Source organism: Asterias rubens, chromosome 1 (genome assembly GCF_902459465.1).
Source record: "Asterias rubens chromosome 1, eAstRub1.3, whole genome shotgun sequence".
NCBI lineage: Eukaryota > Metazoa > Echinodermata > Asteroidea > Forcipulatida > Asteriidae > Asterias > Asterias rubens.
The window spans coordinates 17,102,214-17,121,904 of record NC_047062.1 but is presented as its reverse complement, the minus strand read 5'-3'; the positions used below and the strand labels follow the sequence as shown (position 1 = coordinate 17,121,904).

Below are 19,691 nucleotides of genomic sequence, written 5' to 3'. Positions count from 1 at the left end.
GTGGACCCGAGTCCCGTACCCACCCACCCAAAAATAGACTTTAGATTTTACATCCCATTCCAACATGATCCTACGTTATCATTTTGTTGTCAATTTATCTTCGCTATTAATGAATGTGTATGAACTCAGCAGTCCTCGAGTTTGGGATTAGTTCAACCTTTTCAGGAACGTATATTATTCATGATAATATAATATTGTTTAACATTTATTTTATTAAGTTACATTTTTCATAGAATTTACTGTTCGTGATTTATACCTTCAGAAACAATAATAAAATAATGAAACCTTAAGACACTTAAAATAGAGTTTGTTTTGTGTCAATTATTACCGAAGTGTACAATTTTAACTGGATGATAATAATTATTTCTTATACCATGTTCGTTCGTTGCACATTATGGGGAGTAACGCAAAGTTGCTTTATTTGTTCCCGTTTCTTCTCGTTGCAAGAATCAAATGTGGCGGCATTGAAAAAAATAGAAATGTTATTTATGTTTTTTAAGTGCTATAATATGGGGGGGGGGGGGGCTCGGTGTGTTTCGATTTTAACACTTGTCAACGTATTTGAATGGCAACAACCTGACCCTTGCTTGTTAAGTTATAGAAAGTTGAATTAAGGGAACGAAAACGTGAACAAGATAACATGTTTTTTTTAATGTTATGACTGAAATTTCTAGACATGAGCCGGATCCGATCGATCTGTCCCATGTGTGTACATTGTGTTCACAGCAAGCGTACATTAGGCTACAGTATTGGCTTGATAATGAATATCCGGAGAGAAAAACTGGCTGCTTGTCTAATGTGTGATATGAAGGAGCTTGTGTTGTGCAGCCGTAAAGGTGCAGTAGTTTACAAAGTGCGAGCCAAAACATCTCGTCATCTCGAAGCTGCTGATAGGTGGTGCAGTGGGACGCAGGTCTCTCACCGCAAGGGCCACTGCCTGAAAAAACCGTCAATGGTACTGTCCTTGCTGATTTGAAAGGGGGCACGCTGCCTTGAATCAGGCGAGTTGGTCTATGGAGAGTGTTTGAAACCCTTTGTTGTGAAATGCAATTATGGTTAAAAAAAGATGTTTTAAAAGTAGAGTATAATACACAAAAATTTGCCTCGAAATTGCGTGGTTTTCCTTTTATTATACTTCATTTGCGAACTTACACGGTCGGCCATTTTGTGGAGTTCAAATAATTGACTTCACAAAATGGTTGTGCCGTGTTAGTTCACGACGTATAAGGACAACCGTGCAATTTAGAGCCCCAGGTGTCAGCCACATCAACAGGGCCTAATTTCATAAAGCTGTTCAGCAGTTTCATAAAGCTGTTCAATGACAAATTCCTTCGCTAAGCGTAGTCGGACACAAGCCACGACAATGCAACTTTATGTCATTTGGGCTGCAATAGCAATACTATTATTTGTTTTCTGCGCTTATTGCATGTAGGCCTCAGCTTTATGAAATTAGGCCAAGCTCACGAGCGGGCCTCCCTGGTGGATGACCAGGTGTGTATTGACAGTTGCCGGTGTCAGATGCAATTGTGTCCGCCATGCAATACTGTCCGCTCCGGACACTTTTGCATATGCATTCGTGTCCGGGGCTATGCAAAAACCGATGGGTGGACATGTACATGACTGCGTAAGCGAGCGTGCTCTGAATATTCACGTATTTTATGATTGCAGCGAATACCCAACGGCCGAACATTTCCCATGTCATTCATGACATGCACTTAGCTTGTAAAAAATAAATGGCGAATGTGTTCCGTCGACCAAGGGTGTTTAATTTACTGCAAGGACGGTTTTGCACGGGGCGGACACAACTGCATATTCAAATGTGTCTGGGCGGACACAATTGCATATGCAAAACCGTACGGGGACATGACTGCATATATGCAATAACGTCCTCCGGATAGTATTGCATAGATGACATAGTTGCATGTGACACCGGCTGCAGGCGTATCAAGCACAAGATAGCGGGGACAAGTTGTCGAATTCGACATGATAAAAAACTATTACACAGATCTATCGTCCATGAAACATGAAAACAGAAATTAGGTAACATGTGGCTCTTCGTCGTCTCATTGTTTTTGGGTTAGGTTTGCGCCCCCCCCCCCCCCCCCCACCACCACCCACCCCACCCCAAATGTCACAGCATAAACCAACACCACCATAAGATTTCTTTAAGAGCAGAATCAGATTGTATCAAAGAATTAATAAGCTTATTAAACGATTCAAGATAATGCTCAGGTTATTTCCAAGCAGAGCCACGCCCAATATCATTGACCCTTGCTTGTGTGTGTGTTTACTCTCTAATATCCGTCACATGGTGGCGCTACACACGGTGTTAATTTAGGAATTTTTCCGTCTGAAGTTCATAACAACAGCGCGAGCCTAGCTAGCCGCAAGCAAGCATCAGTCACAATACAAAATAATAATTTCTTTCGCATTTTACGCTTTTCCTTTTAAACTTGGTATCCACCACTTGATTGTAACGTGACTAGGGTGAATGTGCTACCTAGCTACTTGGTGCTTTCGGGTATGTATTACGTTTTATTTTAATAATGATTGATACAAATAATATAAAAAGGGTTGATGTTCATCATTTTTTTCATGGTCCATGCTCCATGGTATTTTTGTTAAAATAAATGTTGATCTGCTTTGTTTGCAGTTTTACTTTTGTGAGTGTTTTTTAAAATCTGAACTAGCCGCGGACATTTCCTGTCTGCTCAATTTAGTCACTGTGGAATCCGTCACTGTTTCGAGTGGACTGATGATCAGTACATCAACAGTCACACTTTACACTTGCACATTATTGTGGAACCTTCATATATACAGCTGGGAGTGTAGTACAAGTATTGATGTAAACCATAGAGCTATATATTGACTAGAGCGCTTACTTATATCATGGAGCTATATGTCAATGTAATTCACTTCAATTGTTTATTGTCACACATATAAATACATATACAGTGAAATTCACTTTGGCTTGCGAGTCTAAAAATATTTAAAATTACAAAAATTACAAAAAATACAGAAAACCCTTAAAGTTAAACCACATAGGCATACAATAACGAACAAATAAACAGTATGCGTACATTATGCAGAGAGACAATTACAGTTACAAAATTGCAAACCCCCCCCCCAAAACAAATTAAAAAGAATTAATCATTAAGTAACCTTATTGCACTGGGATTAAAACTATTGCGAGTATGGTTGGAGTCGGCTCTGATCGCTCTATATCGCTTACCTGATCTCATTAATTCAAACAAACTATTCGCAGGGTGAAATTCATCCGAAATAATAGATCTAGATTTCTTCAGAACCCGTGCAACATAAAGTTTATCCAAAGCAGGAAGCTCACGACCAATAATAAAACTAGCAGTGCCGACTACACGATTGAGGCGTTTTCGGTTATCTGCCGTGGTGTTGCCATACCAGACAGTGATCGAGAGTGTCAAAATACTCTCAACAACTGCCCGATAAAACTTTACCAGCAAATCTTGGCTGACACGAAAAGTCCTCAATCTTCTAAGAAAGAACAACTGTTGCTGGGCCTTCCTAACAATGGAATCAACATGAGTCACCGCTCTGTGTTTGACGCACATGATGCTCGCAGTTTGTGCGTTCACATTTGCTGCATTGTTTGGTTCGATGACACATAAAAAAGAACAAATGCACTATCATGCAAATAGCCGTACAATTGCTGTATAAAATCTCAAGCTTTTGTATTGGTTTGTACATAAACATGGATGCGCCCACACAGCTTCAAAACCTTAGTGCGTGTATAACGGGGTGTTATTGCTCTAGTCAATATGTATAGCTCTGTGATGTAAACACATACCACAGCATAGCCCAGGGCATGCATGAGGTTGGACGTCCTACCAGGGCTAACCACAGCACTGACAGTTTACTTGTTTAAAAATTTAAAAATAAAATTCTGGTATTCGTGTGGTAAATACTTGGCTTGGTTCAGTCATATTTAACATACTTTTTTTTCAGCAAAACTTTATGAAGTCATGTCAATAACATTTGGGAATCCCCCCTCCCCTCCCGCCAAGAAGTTGCACAATTTAAAAGGGAATTCCCCTCAGGTCCAGTGAAAATAACAAGCTTTCTGGCTTTACATAATAGGATTATTAGAAACTTTGACCTCAGTTGTGGGTGCGTATATCTTTGTAGATGTGAACAATAAATCTAACAATAACATGTGAAAATTTCATTTCATTTCATTAAAAAACTGTGAGCAAATATCCTTTATTTAGGAAGAATAATCCCTGATTGATAGGGTACAAAGAGGCGCTTAATCATTGGTGATGGTATTCTGCAACCGTTGATCAAATTTGTCATCGGTTATAAACTCTTTAAAGCAATCGGTGATGTATCACGATCAGTGATGGCATTTTGCAATCGGTGATCACCGTTTGCGAAAGACCATCACAGATCCCTAAAGTTGATCACCGATTGCAAAATGCCATCACCAATCCCTAAAGTTGATCACTGATTGCAAAATACCACCACAGATCGCTTAAGTTTATCACCGATTGCAAAATACCACCACCGATCACTAAAGTAGATCACGAATTGCAAAAAAACTACCACCGATCCCTAAAGTTGATCATCGATTGCAAAATACCATCACCGATGATTAATTGGCTCTTTAGTGATCCAGAGTTTGAGGGCAAAAAAAAAGATATTTGTTGACATCACCACATTACTTCGAAGTGAATGTTTCACAAATATGCTTTATACTGTCGAAAGCTGCTCTATAGCCTTCTAACCAAAAGTTTTGATTTTGAATAATTAATTTTAAGAGTGATTACCAAACATAATACCTTAATCAAACATTTCCTCTCGTCCTATTGTCCTATACTTGTTTCAACATTCTCATTTCTTCGCAGACTAGGATGGACACCAGTTTGAGTTAAATTTAGAGGATCCTGTTTAAGACTGCGGAGAGCTCTCAGCTGTGGACCTCTTGAGAGGTCACTGGGGATGACCACCACCCCAACATTGCCATGGGTTCAAGCATCGGAGGTTTCTTGGATGACCTCTTCAGGCACGGGGATGTGCAAATGTCCAGCATAGCTATATTCATAATAGGTAAGGCTAAGGCTTTCAATGTTTGAAATTCAAAAAACTGCAAATCTACTCTGCAGTTGTAATGATGATAAAAGTTTGATACATTTACCCGGTATATGGCGCCTATAATGCAGGAGCCTCTATGCGCAACACTAAACATAGAACAATGAAAAAGAGTCTCCCGAATATATAGCATATCAAGTTATCAAAAGAACATAATACCGCAAGTAGATGGTGTTACTGCAAACAGAATAATGATAACAAAGAAACATTTTCAATTTTGGAGACTGTTGACTGCCAACTCTACCGATTCTGCAGAAAGCTCCCTTAAAATTAAGCAATCTTTTCATGCTCTGATCTACAAATAGGAAATCTTCCTGATAATTGACACTCTCCCCTTTTATATTTTGTCTAATGTAATTCTAAATATCTCTCTGACTGTTGTACAAAATCTCCCTTGTTGCAAGATGCAAACGTTGGCAGCTCTGCTCTATGTGCTCCATGAATTAGAAGACCTGGGCCCAATTTCATAGAGCTGCTAAGCACAAAAGTTTGCTTAGGATGAAATTTCTTCCTTGATAAAAACAGGATTACCAACCAAATTTTCATTTCTTGCATATTGCTTGTCACTGGTATTCAGCTGTCAGTTGCTTATCCTGAAAATCACATGAAAATTTTGTTGGTAATCCTGTTTTGATCGAGGCAAACATTTCATCATGCTAAGCAAATTTTTGTGCTTAGCAGCTCTATGAAATTGGGCCCTGATGTCTAGTAGCTTAGGCCTCAACGTAGAAGTCAATGTTAATTATCTTTGTCCTGTTATGAAAACAGGGTTGTTATGCTTCACGGTGCTGTGTCTTATCTTCAACCTGCTGTTCCACAAACCGCCTCCATCACTAACAAAGAGAAAGAGGAGGAAGTCTCTAATCGGCTGCGCCGTCCATAGCCCCTCGGTGCCTAGCACTCGCCACAGAGGAAACTCTAAAAGGGTAAACATTACTGACAGAGAGTGAAAAACAAACTTTTATTTTTGGATTTTGTTTTTTTAAGCCCATGTGTATTAAGCACTGTACACTTGTGTACTTTCCTGAGTCTTGTTAAAAAACATCCAGCATACCACAACATGTATATCACTAGGGTTGGATTCGAACCCACAAACAGATGTCTGAACGAGCTGAAGACAAGGTTCATTTACAGAAACCAGCCACCAACCAAGGCCATTTACAGGCAGTGAAGGCTTGCTCCTAACACTGTTTTCGCCTTTAATAAATCCCTTTAACTACAAAAAAAAACCAGTACAAATGATCAGAATTGTGTTTTTTTCTGTTCACAATGGCATTATTTTAGGCTGTTAAATGATTTTGTTTTGCAAGAACCAGACTATGAAATTTGAAAGTTAACATCACCATAGAAAAAGTTTGGTTGGTGTTCGGCTGTATGTTTTGCCTACCAGCTGGCGTAAATGGATACAATGTCTGCGCATTTTTGCGTATGCGCTGCATTCGCGTGCGCCCGACAACATCTGTCATTGCCATAAAACACAAAACAATACGCATAAACCAGAACAGTTGATTTGGTGCCACCACAATATGCTCAACATGTACTATTGTTTGTTCTCAGGTGCATAAGAAAAACAGGGCCTCGGTCAACGACAACAACTCATCATCTAAAGTAGTGCTCGTCACGTGTAGAGAGGTCCCCAGGTACCAACCACATGCATTATGTGTTACCTGTGGTCGGGTACCATCCAAGAAAGCTTGCAGGTAAATGGGATGAAGGTTGAGATGGCATTCTCGTTTTCGTTTATTATCAAAAGTATATGAACACGCCTTGAACACCCAGCAGGGTGGATACGTGCGCATTACAAGTCTTATTATTATTGTTATATATTAGCCAAATCTTGATTCTTCTCTATCTGCTATAGACTGTAAAAGTAAGGTAAGGATAGTTTTGATTAGCAACCATATGAACGAATTAGATTTGTAAAAACTACATCAAAAATGACAGAATACATCACGTAAACCGAAAAGCCAGTCACAAACTTATTTTAATACAGATGTTACTGAGGTTAGAAAAAGTTAACGTTAGTCTTCAGATATGGCCAGTTATATTACATAATAAAATGGATTCTTGACAGTCAAAGTTACAAAAATATTATCACAGCCTACAAATTTGCCCTTTTGTGGGTCAGCAGAGTTTCATGCAAGATATAGCAAGTGCTCCCTCTTGTTCTAATTATATACCTCTATGACTTCTACAAATGATTGCCTTTAATCAATTTAAATGCATTCTTATTCCGGGAAAACTGCCCACTTGCAAAATGGAAAGATGGCCACCTCGCAGTATCATCGATTACCGCAATTGCCATATCCTAACCCCTACAGCCCCTTTTGCTTTTTATTACGAGTAAATATATAGCTTCATTTTGTGTTTTAACTTAAGATACAGTCGATGTGGGGAGTGCTGTAGGGCTAACAAAGCTTCCATCTGTGCTGCTCATGGGACGGGAGTCTGTGCTGCTGTAGGGATCGTTGAGGGTGCATTGGATGATAAACCACTGGAGCTTGACCTGAGGTAAGAGTGTAGTTACCAATTTTGTATTTTTGAATATTTTTTGTGTGAGATATTGCCCAACTAAGTACGCACTACGCACGACTCTCAGCCAGTGATGGCTCTTCACGCGTACACTACACATTTTATCAAGGATGACGGCCGATGACGCGTGTTGCGGTCCGTCTATTGTTCATTGCCTAATGCTTATTGCTTTTAAATATTTTATTGTATATATTGACACAATTTAGCCATGGTTTACAAGTTCAGTTTTTGATAAATCATGAATAATAAATAATAATAAATTGTAATAAATAATAGGCTGGTCGGCCACTTTGAGGTGAGGGTAAACTGATTATGGCTGTCCACCCAAACCAGCTTTCACCAGGGACAGGTTGCCACGAACTCCTAAGGCTAAAACAAAGTTACCCCCTTCACAGTCCGTAAAGATGTAGGCATGGGTTTCATCCACTATAGGAGCCTGGTTGGTCGAGCAGCATGCACTACCTTCCCACTTTTTGCAAACCAATTTTGCTCAAGGGCACAAGTGTCATGACCGGGAATCGAACCCACACTCTGCAGCTGACCACACCAGAGCTTGGGTCCAGTGAACTAGATCGCTCAGCTACAACTCGCCGCAAAACACACCCAACATTGCATACCTGTCAAGTATCAGCAATTGCCTTAGTGGTCTAGGTGGTCTAGTGGTAAAAAGGTCGTGGGTTCGAATCCCACCTAAGTAATATTTCTTTGGATTTTTTTCCTGGGAATCAGAGGGGAGGGGGGGGGGATACTGAGAAAATAGTGCAAAAAAGTACATTGGTGTAAGGGTAAAACCAAACTATAACAATCATTAAACATCTATTATAACAATCATATTATTTGAAAAGGTGTTCTAGTTTCTTTGAGAACTAGTGACACTCAAATATTTTTGACTTCACCTTGTAGTTACATGAATCTGAAGAAGTGCCCGCCCCGCATCGGCTACGTCGGCACCCAGCTAGTCTGCCTGAATCTCATCAACAACAGACTGACGGAGCTTCCTGAGGAGATTGGTCTCCTCCGTGGGCTTGAGGAGCTATTTCTTCAGTACAACTGCCTGGAAGAGCTACCGGTGAGGATAGGAGGGATACGATTAAAACTATTAGAAACCATAGCGGCCACAGGCGGCCTATACCCCCCCCAAAAAACAAAAACAAAACTGCCGCAAGGGTTGACCTACTTCTATTCACATAAAGAGGTTAAAATAAAGGTCATCATGTCTGGCTATGAAATTGCTCAATGTAGTTAAGTACAATGTAGCATGGCTTCTGACTGGCAACCCCAAACAAAGAAGTTGACAAAATAGGGTGACCGCCAACATTTGGCTAGATGGCTCAGTTGGCAGAGTGCCGGCACATTAAACAGGATTTTGTTGGTTCAATTCCCGCTCTAGTAAATTTGTCACCGTTAAACCTAAAATTATGATAAAAAGGGGGGGTACTCATAAGCATTTCATGAGATTTTCAGGTATGAAATCATTTCAGATTCAAAGGTATACAGGATTGGGCAGGATAAAAGACATTGGTTAATTTTAGACTGAAAGCTTACTGAATATGAAGTTTCATACTAGAACAATTTTTCCTTCTGAAATAATTCCCTCTGGAATGAAGTAATAAAAAAAAAAGTAACTGAAAACTGCCAAAATGCAATAGCTGATTTCGATGCACGAGTTACCGAATTATGTCAGTCAAAAGTGCATCAAAATTAAGGACATTATGTTTACATGCTGAAAATTGTGCACTCCTTTGGCTTACTTTCTCCTGACTCGCCCAACGGAAGCCCAAGTTTTCACAGGTTTGTTATTTCATGTTCATGGTTAATCAACAACCCATGAACACTTGTTGTCAGCTCTATACCAATCCTATATTATAAAAGCCACTCACCAAAACACTGTCTTGTACCATTTCTTGAGAGTGTTAATTGCTATCATGTTTTCTTCCCCCTGTCCTTCTGGTATCTGCATTCAATCAGGACACAATTGGCCAGTTCCACAAGTTACAGGAACTAGACTGTAAGAACAACCACCTATGCAGGCTACCAGCAAGCATCGGCAATCTCAGCTCCCTGTCCATGTTTAACGCCACTAATAATCTGCTGCGGTCCCTACCGACGGAGCTAGGAAATCTCACTAGACTAGAAGAACTTTGCCTACAGTAAGTTGTTTTTTTTGGCGGATGGGAGACTCTGAAATTCTTGGTGGCACTGTGCGGCAGTGACATAAGTTCCGTTGTTTAAGCAGTTTTGAGCGTGCAAATATTTCCAAAAAACAATGCATTGACCTAGTAAATCTGCTGCCACCTATAGACCAATCCGACGAAACAAAATTGGTAGCGCCCTCTATTGAAAAACATTAACAACTGCGGTGTCTTTGTTCATAATCTAGGCACTGAAGACACCGCAGCAAATGGGCGCGCGGTGCTCAACACTTGCGCGCCTGGTGCGCACCCAGATTGATGTATAGTGTCCCGGAAGGAGTATCAAAATTGCCTGACCTCTCATAGTCAATTTGTTTCATCTTAAACATTACGTGACACCCTTTCAATTTACAGCCACACTTACACCACCCCACTCTTTTGAACAGTATGCTTCAAAATAGCATCTGCTTTTGTTTTCCATAGTTTTCCAACTGGTTGGCATAAACTCGGGCTCTCACATTGCGATAGAGGGGTCAATAAAAAAGGTTTTCTTCTCGTTTGTCTTAAGACAAATTAATTTTCCACTGATCCGGAACGTTGCTCTGAGCTGTCTTGGGAGTTACTAACATTTTACAGAGATTGCTCTCTTGGTTTTTTGTTCTTGTTTGCAGTTCCAATCAGTTAACTGAACTACCAGACTCAATATGCAACTTGGTGAATTTAACGGTGAGCAAAAATGTTACTGAAGTATTTTACTAAATTTGTACAAATTCTCGGGTTTATATTCATACAGCGCTTAGAAAGTTTCTGCTTAACAATAACAAGCAGGTTACCAGTCACAAATGCTACGTGTGGAATGGTATTTTGGTAACCTTATTCTTGTAAGCATGATTTTGTTAGCCTCTTTTTGTGCTTACTGGGTTTTTTTTTCAATATTGTTATCACAGGCGCTTTACTTAGGTGAAAACAGAATCACAAAGATGCCAGCCAAATTGGGGAAACTGATCATGCTGACAGAGCTAGATCTGTCATCGTGTGAGCTGGTCGAGCTACCAGATTCGTTATCAAGATGCACTTCACTTATTAAAGTATGGCTGTCCAATAACAAGTAAGTACCAATCTTTGTACTTCATCTAAAATATACATGAATTCTCTCTGTTTTGCGTCCTCGTTTTCTTTATTTTTTTTTTTTATTTTTTTTTTTTTTGGGGGGGGGCACATTACCACTTTTTCCTGTTAATTTACACAACTGATTTTCTTCTGTATGTGCAGACCATAGAGTTATATATAAGAACTAGAGGGCGCACTGGTGATGCTTCTTGCACAAACGCGACGGGATCGCAAGGAGTCAGCGCGCACCATTCTGTACGCGCGTTGAATAATGAAACACACGTTTGAGTTTGTATTTATTGAATGCTACATGATGCTGTTTGGTCAACTTACAAAATGGCCGCAAAAACACACGCTAAGCCATGCCTGTTTTGTCAACTTAGAAAATGGCCGCCTGCACGCCAGTGCGCTCTCTAGTTCTTATTTATAACTCTGTGGTGCAGACATACCTCCTGAATTGTAACATCTGGGAGGTTTCAGGTCTTGAATAAGAGGGAACCCTTGTTTGTTGTGCTTAGTTTTTTGCTCATCAAGCAGCTTTATGATATTCGGCCAAAATAAAAGCTGGATATTGACCACTGTTGAATCACTTCCTTCTCTTCTTAGTGGCCAATCAACGTTTAATGTTTAACCTTCTTTGTTTTGAAGTTGTTTGACCCGTCCACACAAAACTTGAGTAATACTGAAGAGCAAAGTAAGAATGCCTCGAATGAAGCAGATGTTTTAGATTCAAAGTTCTCCCAGCTCATGAGCTTTTTAATGGCTTTCCCGGTCGTCCAGCATGCAACTTTTGTTGTAGTTGAAACAGAAAGGCAAACTTTTGCCATCTCCCCTCCAGGCATGGAGGTTGGCTATCCTAATAATGCTGACCGATAAAAACGGAAAAGCGCAGACATGGACGATCTGGAAGAGAACGTTCAGTATTTTTCCCAATATTTTTAATTTCCTTTATTACTAATGTAAATTTAATGTGAATTTCAGTTATTTCTTAAGATCCCTTGACCCGCAATTTCAAGAGAAAAAAACCCAAACTTCTAACCATCTATCTTTTTTATAGGCTATGTACATTGCCTGATCAAATGGGGCGTCTTCATCAACTCAAAGAGCTGCATGTTAGAAATAATCGTATCAAATACTTCCCTGCCTCCCTGTCGTATCTACAACTCTACACATTCAGTGGTAAGTATTCAGCGACCAACCAGGGCCCAATTTCATAAAGCCTGTCAGCACAAAAACTCTCTAAGCACAAGACAGTATTGCTTAGCAGAAACAGCCCAAATAACATTAAGTTTGTTGTGGCAGTATTTTCTGCTTAACAGCTTTATGAAATTAGGCCCATTTGTTGTGTTTTTATATCTATACATTGATGTCTCCTGAAGACGAGCAGAGTATACTGTTCGAAACGTCAAGAACAAACTGGCTCTCTACAGAGCCAACCCTACCTCAACAAAGTACCAGTTGTTGTGTTTTTATTTCTGTACATTGTTTTCTCCTGAAGACGAGCAGAGTACACCGTTCGAAATGTCAAGACCAAACTGGCTCTTTACAGAGCCAACCCTCCCCTAAATTAGATTTAATACGTGGTACCAAAGTACCAGTTGTTGTGTTTTTATTTCTGTACATTGTTCTCTCCTGAAGAAAAGCAGAGTATTAACTGTTCGAAACATTGAGACCAACCGGCTGTTTTGGGAGCCAACCCTCCCCCAACATAGATTTAATAGATGATACCAAAGTACCAAGTACCAGTTGTTGTGTTTTATTTCTGTACATTGTTTTCTCCTGAAGAAAAGCGGAGTATACTGTTGGAAACGTTGAGACCAAACCGGCTCTTTTCGGAGCCAACCCTCCCACAATAGAGATTTAATGAATGATTGTATCCCCAAGTTGACTGTTACTTATAGTTTATTCTTACAATGTTTTTCTTGTCGATTTATACTTCACTGTCTTCATCTCAGTTGAGTTGCCTGTATGTTCCCTGTTAAAATGATACTAAGTGTACATGTATAATTGAAATGGAAATTTGTGGCACCCTTATCTTACCCCATGCATTCGTTAAATATTTGGGGGAAAATACTTTTCTTCTTCATTTTGTATGGTGTAATGTTTTAATGATTCATTCAAAAGTTTTCATTTAGGCCTACTTTTTAAGTTTTCTCCTTGTTTTACCAGAAAAATAGATAAAGCATTTGAAATTTAAAGGCTTATTTAATTTGGTATAATACTATATGTGTATAAAGATATTGGCATGTAATTACACAGAGACCATGGCCTCTGTCTTGGCCTTGATGCCTCCTTCAAATGTTTCTCGCAGACTTCATAAGATTTTCCATTGGAGGTACCCTTTGGCCTGCCTGCATAGTTTTTTACCAGTTTTGTGAAGTGCCATTATAATGGTCATTATTATAGATCTAACCATGTTTGTATACCCACAGCCAATCAAAACCGACTTCTAGATGAGTGGGACAGATCCATAAAAAGGAAGTTCACGGTTAATCCAGACTCAGACATTCCTCCGTTGTTGGAGCTGACCGCTAGGACCATTGCCAGCTGCAATATAGAGTGGCAAGATGGAGATTTGCCATCTGAACTAGCAGGTAGGACTTTTACTCATCTATATCTATGTTTATTTGTGTCATGGTCTAGGGTTTAGAGCACCGGGATTCAAGCTCTGTCGTTTGATCAGTAGAGTGTGGGTTCGAGTCTCGATAGATCGTGACACTAGTTTCCTTAAGCAAGACACTTAACCATGATTGCTTCGTAGGGTTGGGGAGGTAGTGCTTTGTGCTCTACCAGACAGGCTTCTGATGGATGATACCCAAGCATACATCCGTATATGGACTGTAAAGGGGGTAACCCTGTTTTAGCCCCAGGAGTAGGTAGCAACGGCCCCTGGAAAATTGATTGTAGCCCCACCTTGGAGTGGCCTTCAGGTGTGTCAGGCGACTTGCATAAAAAAAATATTTAAAAAAAGCCTGTTCAGCGTCTTGACAAGGTGAGAAGACAATGAAGAACATTCAGTTTAATTTGTGGGAGGAAAACCCCAAGAGATTGATTTCGGGCGAACTGAAAAACCCAATCCACATAGTGCCCCCGGTACGATTCGAACCGGGGTACCAGAGGTGGAAGGTGAAGGAAAGACACCAATACGCCGACCTGGGCCCAATTTTATAGAGCTGCTTAGCATAAAAATTTGCTTAGCATGAAATTTCTTCCTTGATAAAAACATGATTACCAACCAAATTTCCACGTGATTTTCAGGATAAGCAAACAACAGCTGAGTACCAGTAACAAGCAGTATGCAACAAATGGAAATTTGGATGGTAATCCTGTTGTTATCAAGGAAGAAATTCCATGCTAAGCAAATTTTTGTGCTTAGCAGCTCTATGAAATTGGGCCCTGATTTTTGCACATTTTGTGACTTTATACACCGAGGAGTCTAAAACTCAAAGGAAAATATGTGTAGAGTCAATTGGACTTTTGGGACGCTAGGTGGCAGCAGACTCACTAGGTAAATCCATTGTTCTCATTAATGTGCACATGCGTAAATGTACAAATTCACAGAGTAAGTCTATTGCCAGCTAGCGTTCCAAAGTCTCCCAGACTAATGTGAAGATTATTTGTTTCAAATTTTGTTTTTCTTATATGTTAACAACTCATAGGGCTAGGAAGCTCAGTTGGCAGAGCGCACTTGCACATTAATCTGAAGATCGTTAATTAAAACCTCACTCTAGTAAATTAATCTTTATTCTTTTTTTTCTCTTCTCAGATTTGTTGAGAAGTCGCAGGCAGTGTTCTAGCTGTGAGGGTCCCTTCTTCAGGTTCTACCAGTCAGAACTGGTCTTTGCCAATATTGGTATTTTCCATCGAGTGCCTCTGTATCAGCAAATCTGTAGCCCGTTCAACAACATGCACTGTCAGCCAGTTGATCTGGCCTGATGGTCATGGTCAGCCAGTTGATCTGGCCTGATGGTCATGGTCAGCCAGTTGATCTGGCCTGATGGTCATGCATATGTCTTAATGATATACATGTAGGTGTTTGTTAGGCCTGGGCGACTAGTGAAATTTACTACTCAACTAGTAGCACCTGAAATACAGTCTCAACTTATACTATAATTCACGCTGAAAGGATTGAAGGATTTTGTCACTGATGTCTGATTGTGTTTCGTAAGTAAATTATGTTGTCGTGAATAGTCGGAGTGACACAATCGGTTCACCTAACGGGTTTGTAGTAGTCAGACTATTTTTGTAGTACCGGTATAGACGATGTGACCTCTGACGTCACTCGAAAACCATAACATGATTCGCACGCATACCACTGGGCAAAACCTTTGTGTTTTGGCAGCCAGCTAGAAAGTGTATGCAATCTTACCATGACTACGCGTCTTTTTGCCCGGCGAAACATGACGTATCCAGTGTTTTGTCAATAGAGGGCGGTTTGAATGTAAACAGGACACATCGTCTATAGTCGTGGCGGCACGATTAACTGATGAGTAGTTGAAAAATTGTAGTTGCGACATGACTTTAAAGCAATCAATAGTCTCAACTACAACACAAGTCGCACTGGTCGCCCAGGCTTAGTGTTTGTTGTTGGAAAGTTTTGTGCAATGTTGTGAGTTAGTTCCATGCCAAATAAAGTTATTGTCAATTAATGTTTACTAAATCAGCTTTGAGTTTCAAGCAATTTTTTTACAATGAGCCATTTGCAATTTCGAAATGACTGCCCACACTTTAATTCCTCAGATTAAAAGAAACCGTTTTTTAAAGAGAAGGCATACACCCACATGGTATAACATTTTGAATGGATGTGTATGGCACAATGGTATCAGGGTTTGCTCATCTGGAGGTTGCTATACAAAAGCTTGCCCCGGACCATTTGACGCTTCAACTGTCTTTATAGTCAGGGGAATTTAAATTGAACCAGTTACTTGGGACTTAGTCTTTATTTTTATTTGTTTAAATTCGCGGAGGAAATTATTCATTCACACTTAAGACAACTCCTCATTTTACAAACTTGCTGAAAATCAACATCAAAATAAAATACAAAATACAAAGTTAACCTAACAAAGTCTTTGTACCAGACACTATTTAAATCAAACTTGGAAATGGTTTATTGATTGATGTTTTTAAAGTGCATTTTTTTTGAAAAATTGAGTGTCAAAAATCCATACAACATTTTATATCAGTCTATTTTTTACTATTTATATATCTATACATTGAAACAGCAAATTATCTAGCTTATCATGCCAAAAAGTATAATGACTTTCAGTCTGAGCGTTTACTATGTAGAGACTTGAAACCGGGCCAAATTTATGTTGAGTGAAGATAATCAGGGTACCAGTCATAGAGGGTAGATGGTAACCTCTTTCTGTGAAACATGATTATTTCCTGCTAAGTTACTTTGTGTACCCGCAAGCTGCTCTATGAAACTGTGCCCAGGCTAGGGCCAAGTGTCCGGCGAAATGTGTATCCATCTGAAATACTTGGATATGTGAGAAAGCAACCCCCCCCCTCCCTTCCTGCTCCATCACACAGGTTTCTTATTTTGTTGCCAAACGTGTCGGACCTTTAGAAGATTCCTGACCAGACATGAACCTTTGTTTTCTTGGTCAGATATAAACCCATGCTTTCTTGGTCAGAAACCTGTGTTTTCTTGGTCAGACATCAACCCATGTTTTTCTTGGTCAGAAACCTGTGTTTTCTTGGTCAGACATAAACCCATGTTTGTCTTGGTCATGTGGCTAAATCAAATGAAATCATCATAGATTTGTTTTATGGTATGTTTATTGAGAGTATAGCAGGTGGAAAGTCATGTATAGTTTATTCAAGTTACAACAATTAAAGTGATTTGAAAAAAATACAAAATTTCATCCTTTTAAATGTGTTGTACAAAAAAATGGTAAATGCAATGTTTTTGAATTGCCATAAAAGTAAACGTCCAAACAATTTGAATGTGACTTTTGTTGTGCTTTCGTAATTGTGATGTTTTCCTTGTTGATCTTGTTCGATCTTTGATCAAGTGACTTAATGTTAGACTGAGACCATTTGAGGATGGGGTGTGATTTTATGATTCATTAATGGCATGAGGCCATGGGCGATTTTACATTTTATAAAAGGGTTCAACAGTGAACATTGCCAATGCTGTGATTTTTTTGAGTATGACATTTCTGATGATATTTTTTTTTATCTGAAGGGCAATTTTTTGAGGACAAAATATTTCCTTTTGGCCAAACGTTGAGCCATCTGACCTTTCCCAAAATGGGTTTTGTGTTTCTATTATCAACGCAAGAGTTTACATTTTATAATGTTGTGTATTGTTTACAAAATAACACATGCCAAAATGCCATTCTGATAATTCACTTGTTACTCTGTGAAATGTATAAAGTACTTCCTTTTTTATATGCCAAGAAAACGTGTTGCCTTGGACTTCATCATCGTGACAGGCACTGAGCTCTTTTTTTTCTCCCAATCATCATGGAGGTAGCCTCCATGCAATCATCAAGTGAACTAGTGCAAAATGGTCCGACTTCTTCAGGACATAATGAGAGGGGAAAATGATTTGTGTATGTTGTTTGAAGAGAACCAGCCAACAAATGCAGCTTGAATGGTTTTACTAGAGATCTTGAAATTAAAACGTTTGTCATGTGTTGTTGTGAGTATAAGCCTTGTGAGGCTTTGCAGTTTATTTCAAATATTGTGCAAACTAAAGTTAAATACTTTGTTATGCTTTGTTATTATGAATATGAATTAAACAAAAAATAAGAAAACCTTACTTTCAGTGTCTCATTAGGCTGATTTATCAGAGTTGTTGTTTATAATTGCCCCTTAACACCAATACCAAACGCTTACAGTCGTCATTAATAAGTTGTTTCATAGTCTTTAGTCGGCAGCGGGCAATTGTTGATGTTAAACAGTTGATAAACCATGGCATGGCCTGGACGGACGATATTAGTATGTAAATCATTTTAATGATTTAAACATCGTGTTAAACTATTTCTGTGACGTCACTAGTTTGTTGAAAGTGTAGACTATTTTTACGAATCTACACTTTCGTTACGAATAAGTGTAGATTCGTAACATAATCTATAGTTGAGTGTAGATTCATTTCCAACTTCAGTAACTGGCTAGCCTTGCTCAAGGCAGTCGCATTATTCGCTCCGAAAAGACGCCGCTGTAAACCCACCCGTATACCCTGTGCGTGGTGCGTGCGATCACACCGCATGACCCACCCGTATACACACTGTCACATCGTACGACTACTGTGCACTAAGTCATCCGCACTCGTACCACTAACCGCATGCGGATAGTGTACGGGGGGGCATCGTGTCGTGCGATGTTACGCACAGTGAATACGGGTGGGTTTTTATACGGTACAGCGGCGGTCTTTTTTCGGAGTGATTAATTCGACTGCCTTGAGCAAGGCTAGTAACTGGCTCAACTTCAAAACTACTGTCTTTCCAAGCTGAAAGACGAAGTGCAACAAAAACACAGCTGAATTTAAAAAAACATTTTCCAGCTAAGAAAAATCACTTGTAGCAAGCATTAGTATGCCTACAATTATATTTAAAGATGTGACCAGCTGTCGTTTGACAACGTACACGAAACTAGATAGACTACAACTCTAGTGTTGTTACTATTGTCAATGAGAAATCAAATTCATTGAAACTAGTACATAACCAATGGGGAAATAGTTTATGTCAGAGAATAATACTCTAAAGTGTAGATTCGTGAATATTAATGTACTCGCCTTCGGCTCGTACATTTTATCACGTATCTACACTTTCCCGTCCATTCTCCTTAACGTAACAGACGTGACGAATGAGGACATAAGAAATCAAGAGTGCATGATAAGACCACTACATCGAACAAGTGGAGATAAAGAAACTGAATAAGAAAAAGCGGCAGACCCCCCCCCCCTCCAAAAAAAAAAGATAGGGAGATTAACTAAGTACATAAAGGGTCATTTCTTGGCAACATTGCTGATTTGGCTCCCCCCCCCCCCCCCCGCCAAAAAAAAACCTTTCTCTATTTCCAATAGAACTAACAACAGTTTTGTTTATTTATTGTTAAGCTGTGACATTTTTTTGCATTTATGGCTTTCCATAGTTTTCCAATCGGGGTATTTCCAGGTGAGTTTTACGCAATTGGCATTGTGTGTGATTCAGGAAAAAAATATAGTGAACGGTTACACCCAGTCGCCATCATTCGTACATTGGTGGTTGGGAGGTGCGTTTTGGTCATCAGTTGCCACATTTTCTTTAGCAAGCTACAATTACAAACATATCAACAAATATCCTAAAGATGGCCTTCTCCTCACCAATGGATTCCAACAACGGAGTTGCAGTAAGTTGACGTTCAATTTTCGGCATCCGATTGTCAATTGAATTATTAGTTTAATATTTAACATTCTTGTGACAAAAACCAATAATTATGTAGACTTGTGGACAAGTCGTTAAATCGGCCCCACGCGCTGAGATAGTGCTCCCCCGACAACGCTGCTCTCGCGCGAACTCACTGCTCTCGCGCGAACTGATGGCTCCCCTATTTCGAGGAGTCGAAATCGGGGAGCCATCAGTTCGCGCGAGAGCAGTGAGTTCGCGCGAGAGCAGTGTTGACGGGGGCACTATCTCAGCGCGTGGGGCCGATTTAACGACTTGTCCACAAGTCTAATAATTATGTTGAAGCTTTTTACCCAAGACCACTTAAGCCAAGCATCACTAAGGGGATTGTCCAAGGGAACACACCCACGGGTCATCTTGACCCAGCTGAATATTTTGTATAGGTTTTTAAAAC

General features: G+C 39.7%; 1 protein-coding gene across 2 annotated transcripts; it reads left to right on the top strand.

The window, feature by feature from the left end:
• The first annotated feature begins 2,371 nt into the window (after positions 1–2,371).
• Positions 2,372–15,209, top strand: LOC117293894 (leucine-rich repeat-containing protein 58-like). 2 transcript variants are annotated; one of them, XM_033776381.1, is made up of 12 exons: positions 2,372–2,521; positions 4,889–5,085; positions 5,896–6,053; positions 6,685–6,827; positions 7,507–7,638; positions 8,563–8,728; positions 9,628–9,809; positions 10,463–10,517; positions 10,739–10,899; positions 11,959–12,080; positions 13,334–13,495; positions 14,668–15,209. In XM_033776381.1, the coding sequence occupies exons 2-12, from the start codon at positions 5,001–5,003 to the stop codon at positions 14,835–14,837; spliced, it is 1,536 nt and encodes a 511-aa protein (XP_033632272.1). In that variant the 5' UTR covers positions 2,372–2,521; positions 4,889–5,000; the 3' UTR covers positions 14,838–15,209. The 2 variants fall into 2 exon arrangements, with proteins under 2 accessions (XP_033632272.1, XP_033632265.1); XM_033776374.1 differs by having other exon boundaries at positions 4,884–5,085.
• The last annotated feature ends 4,482 nt before the right edge of the window (positions 15,210–19,691 follow it).

Coding starts and splice junctions, on each gene's coding strand:
- LOC117293894 (XM_033776381.1), top strand. CDS start 5,001: ATGGGTTCAAGCATCGGAGGTTTCTTGGATGACCTCTTCAGGCACGGG. Junction 6,828..7,506: donor CCATCCAAGAAAGCTTGCAG/GTAAATGGGATG, acceptor TTTTAACTTAAG/ATACAGTCGATGTGGGGAGT. Junction 10,900..11,958: donor GTATGGCTGTCCAATAACAA/GTAAGTACCAAT, acceptor TCTTTTTTATAG/GCTATGTACATTGCCTGATC.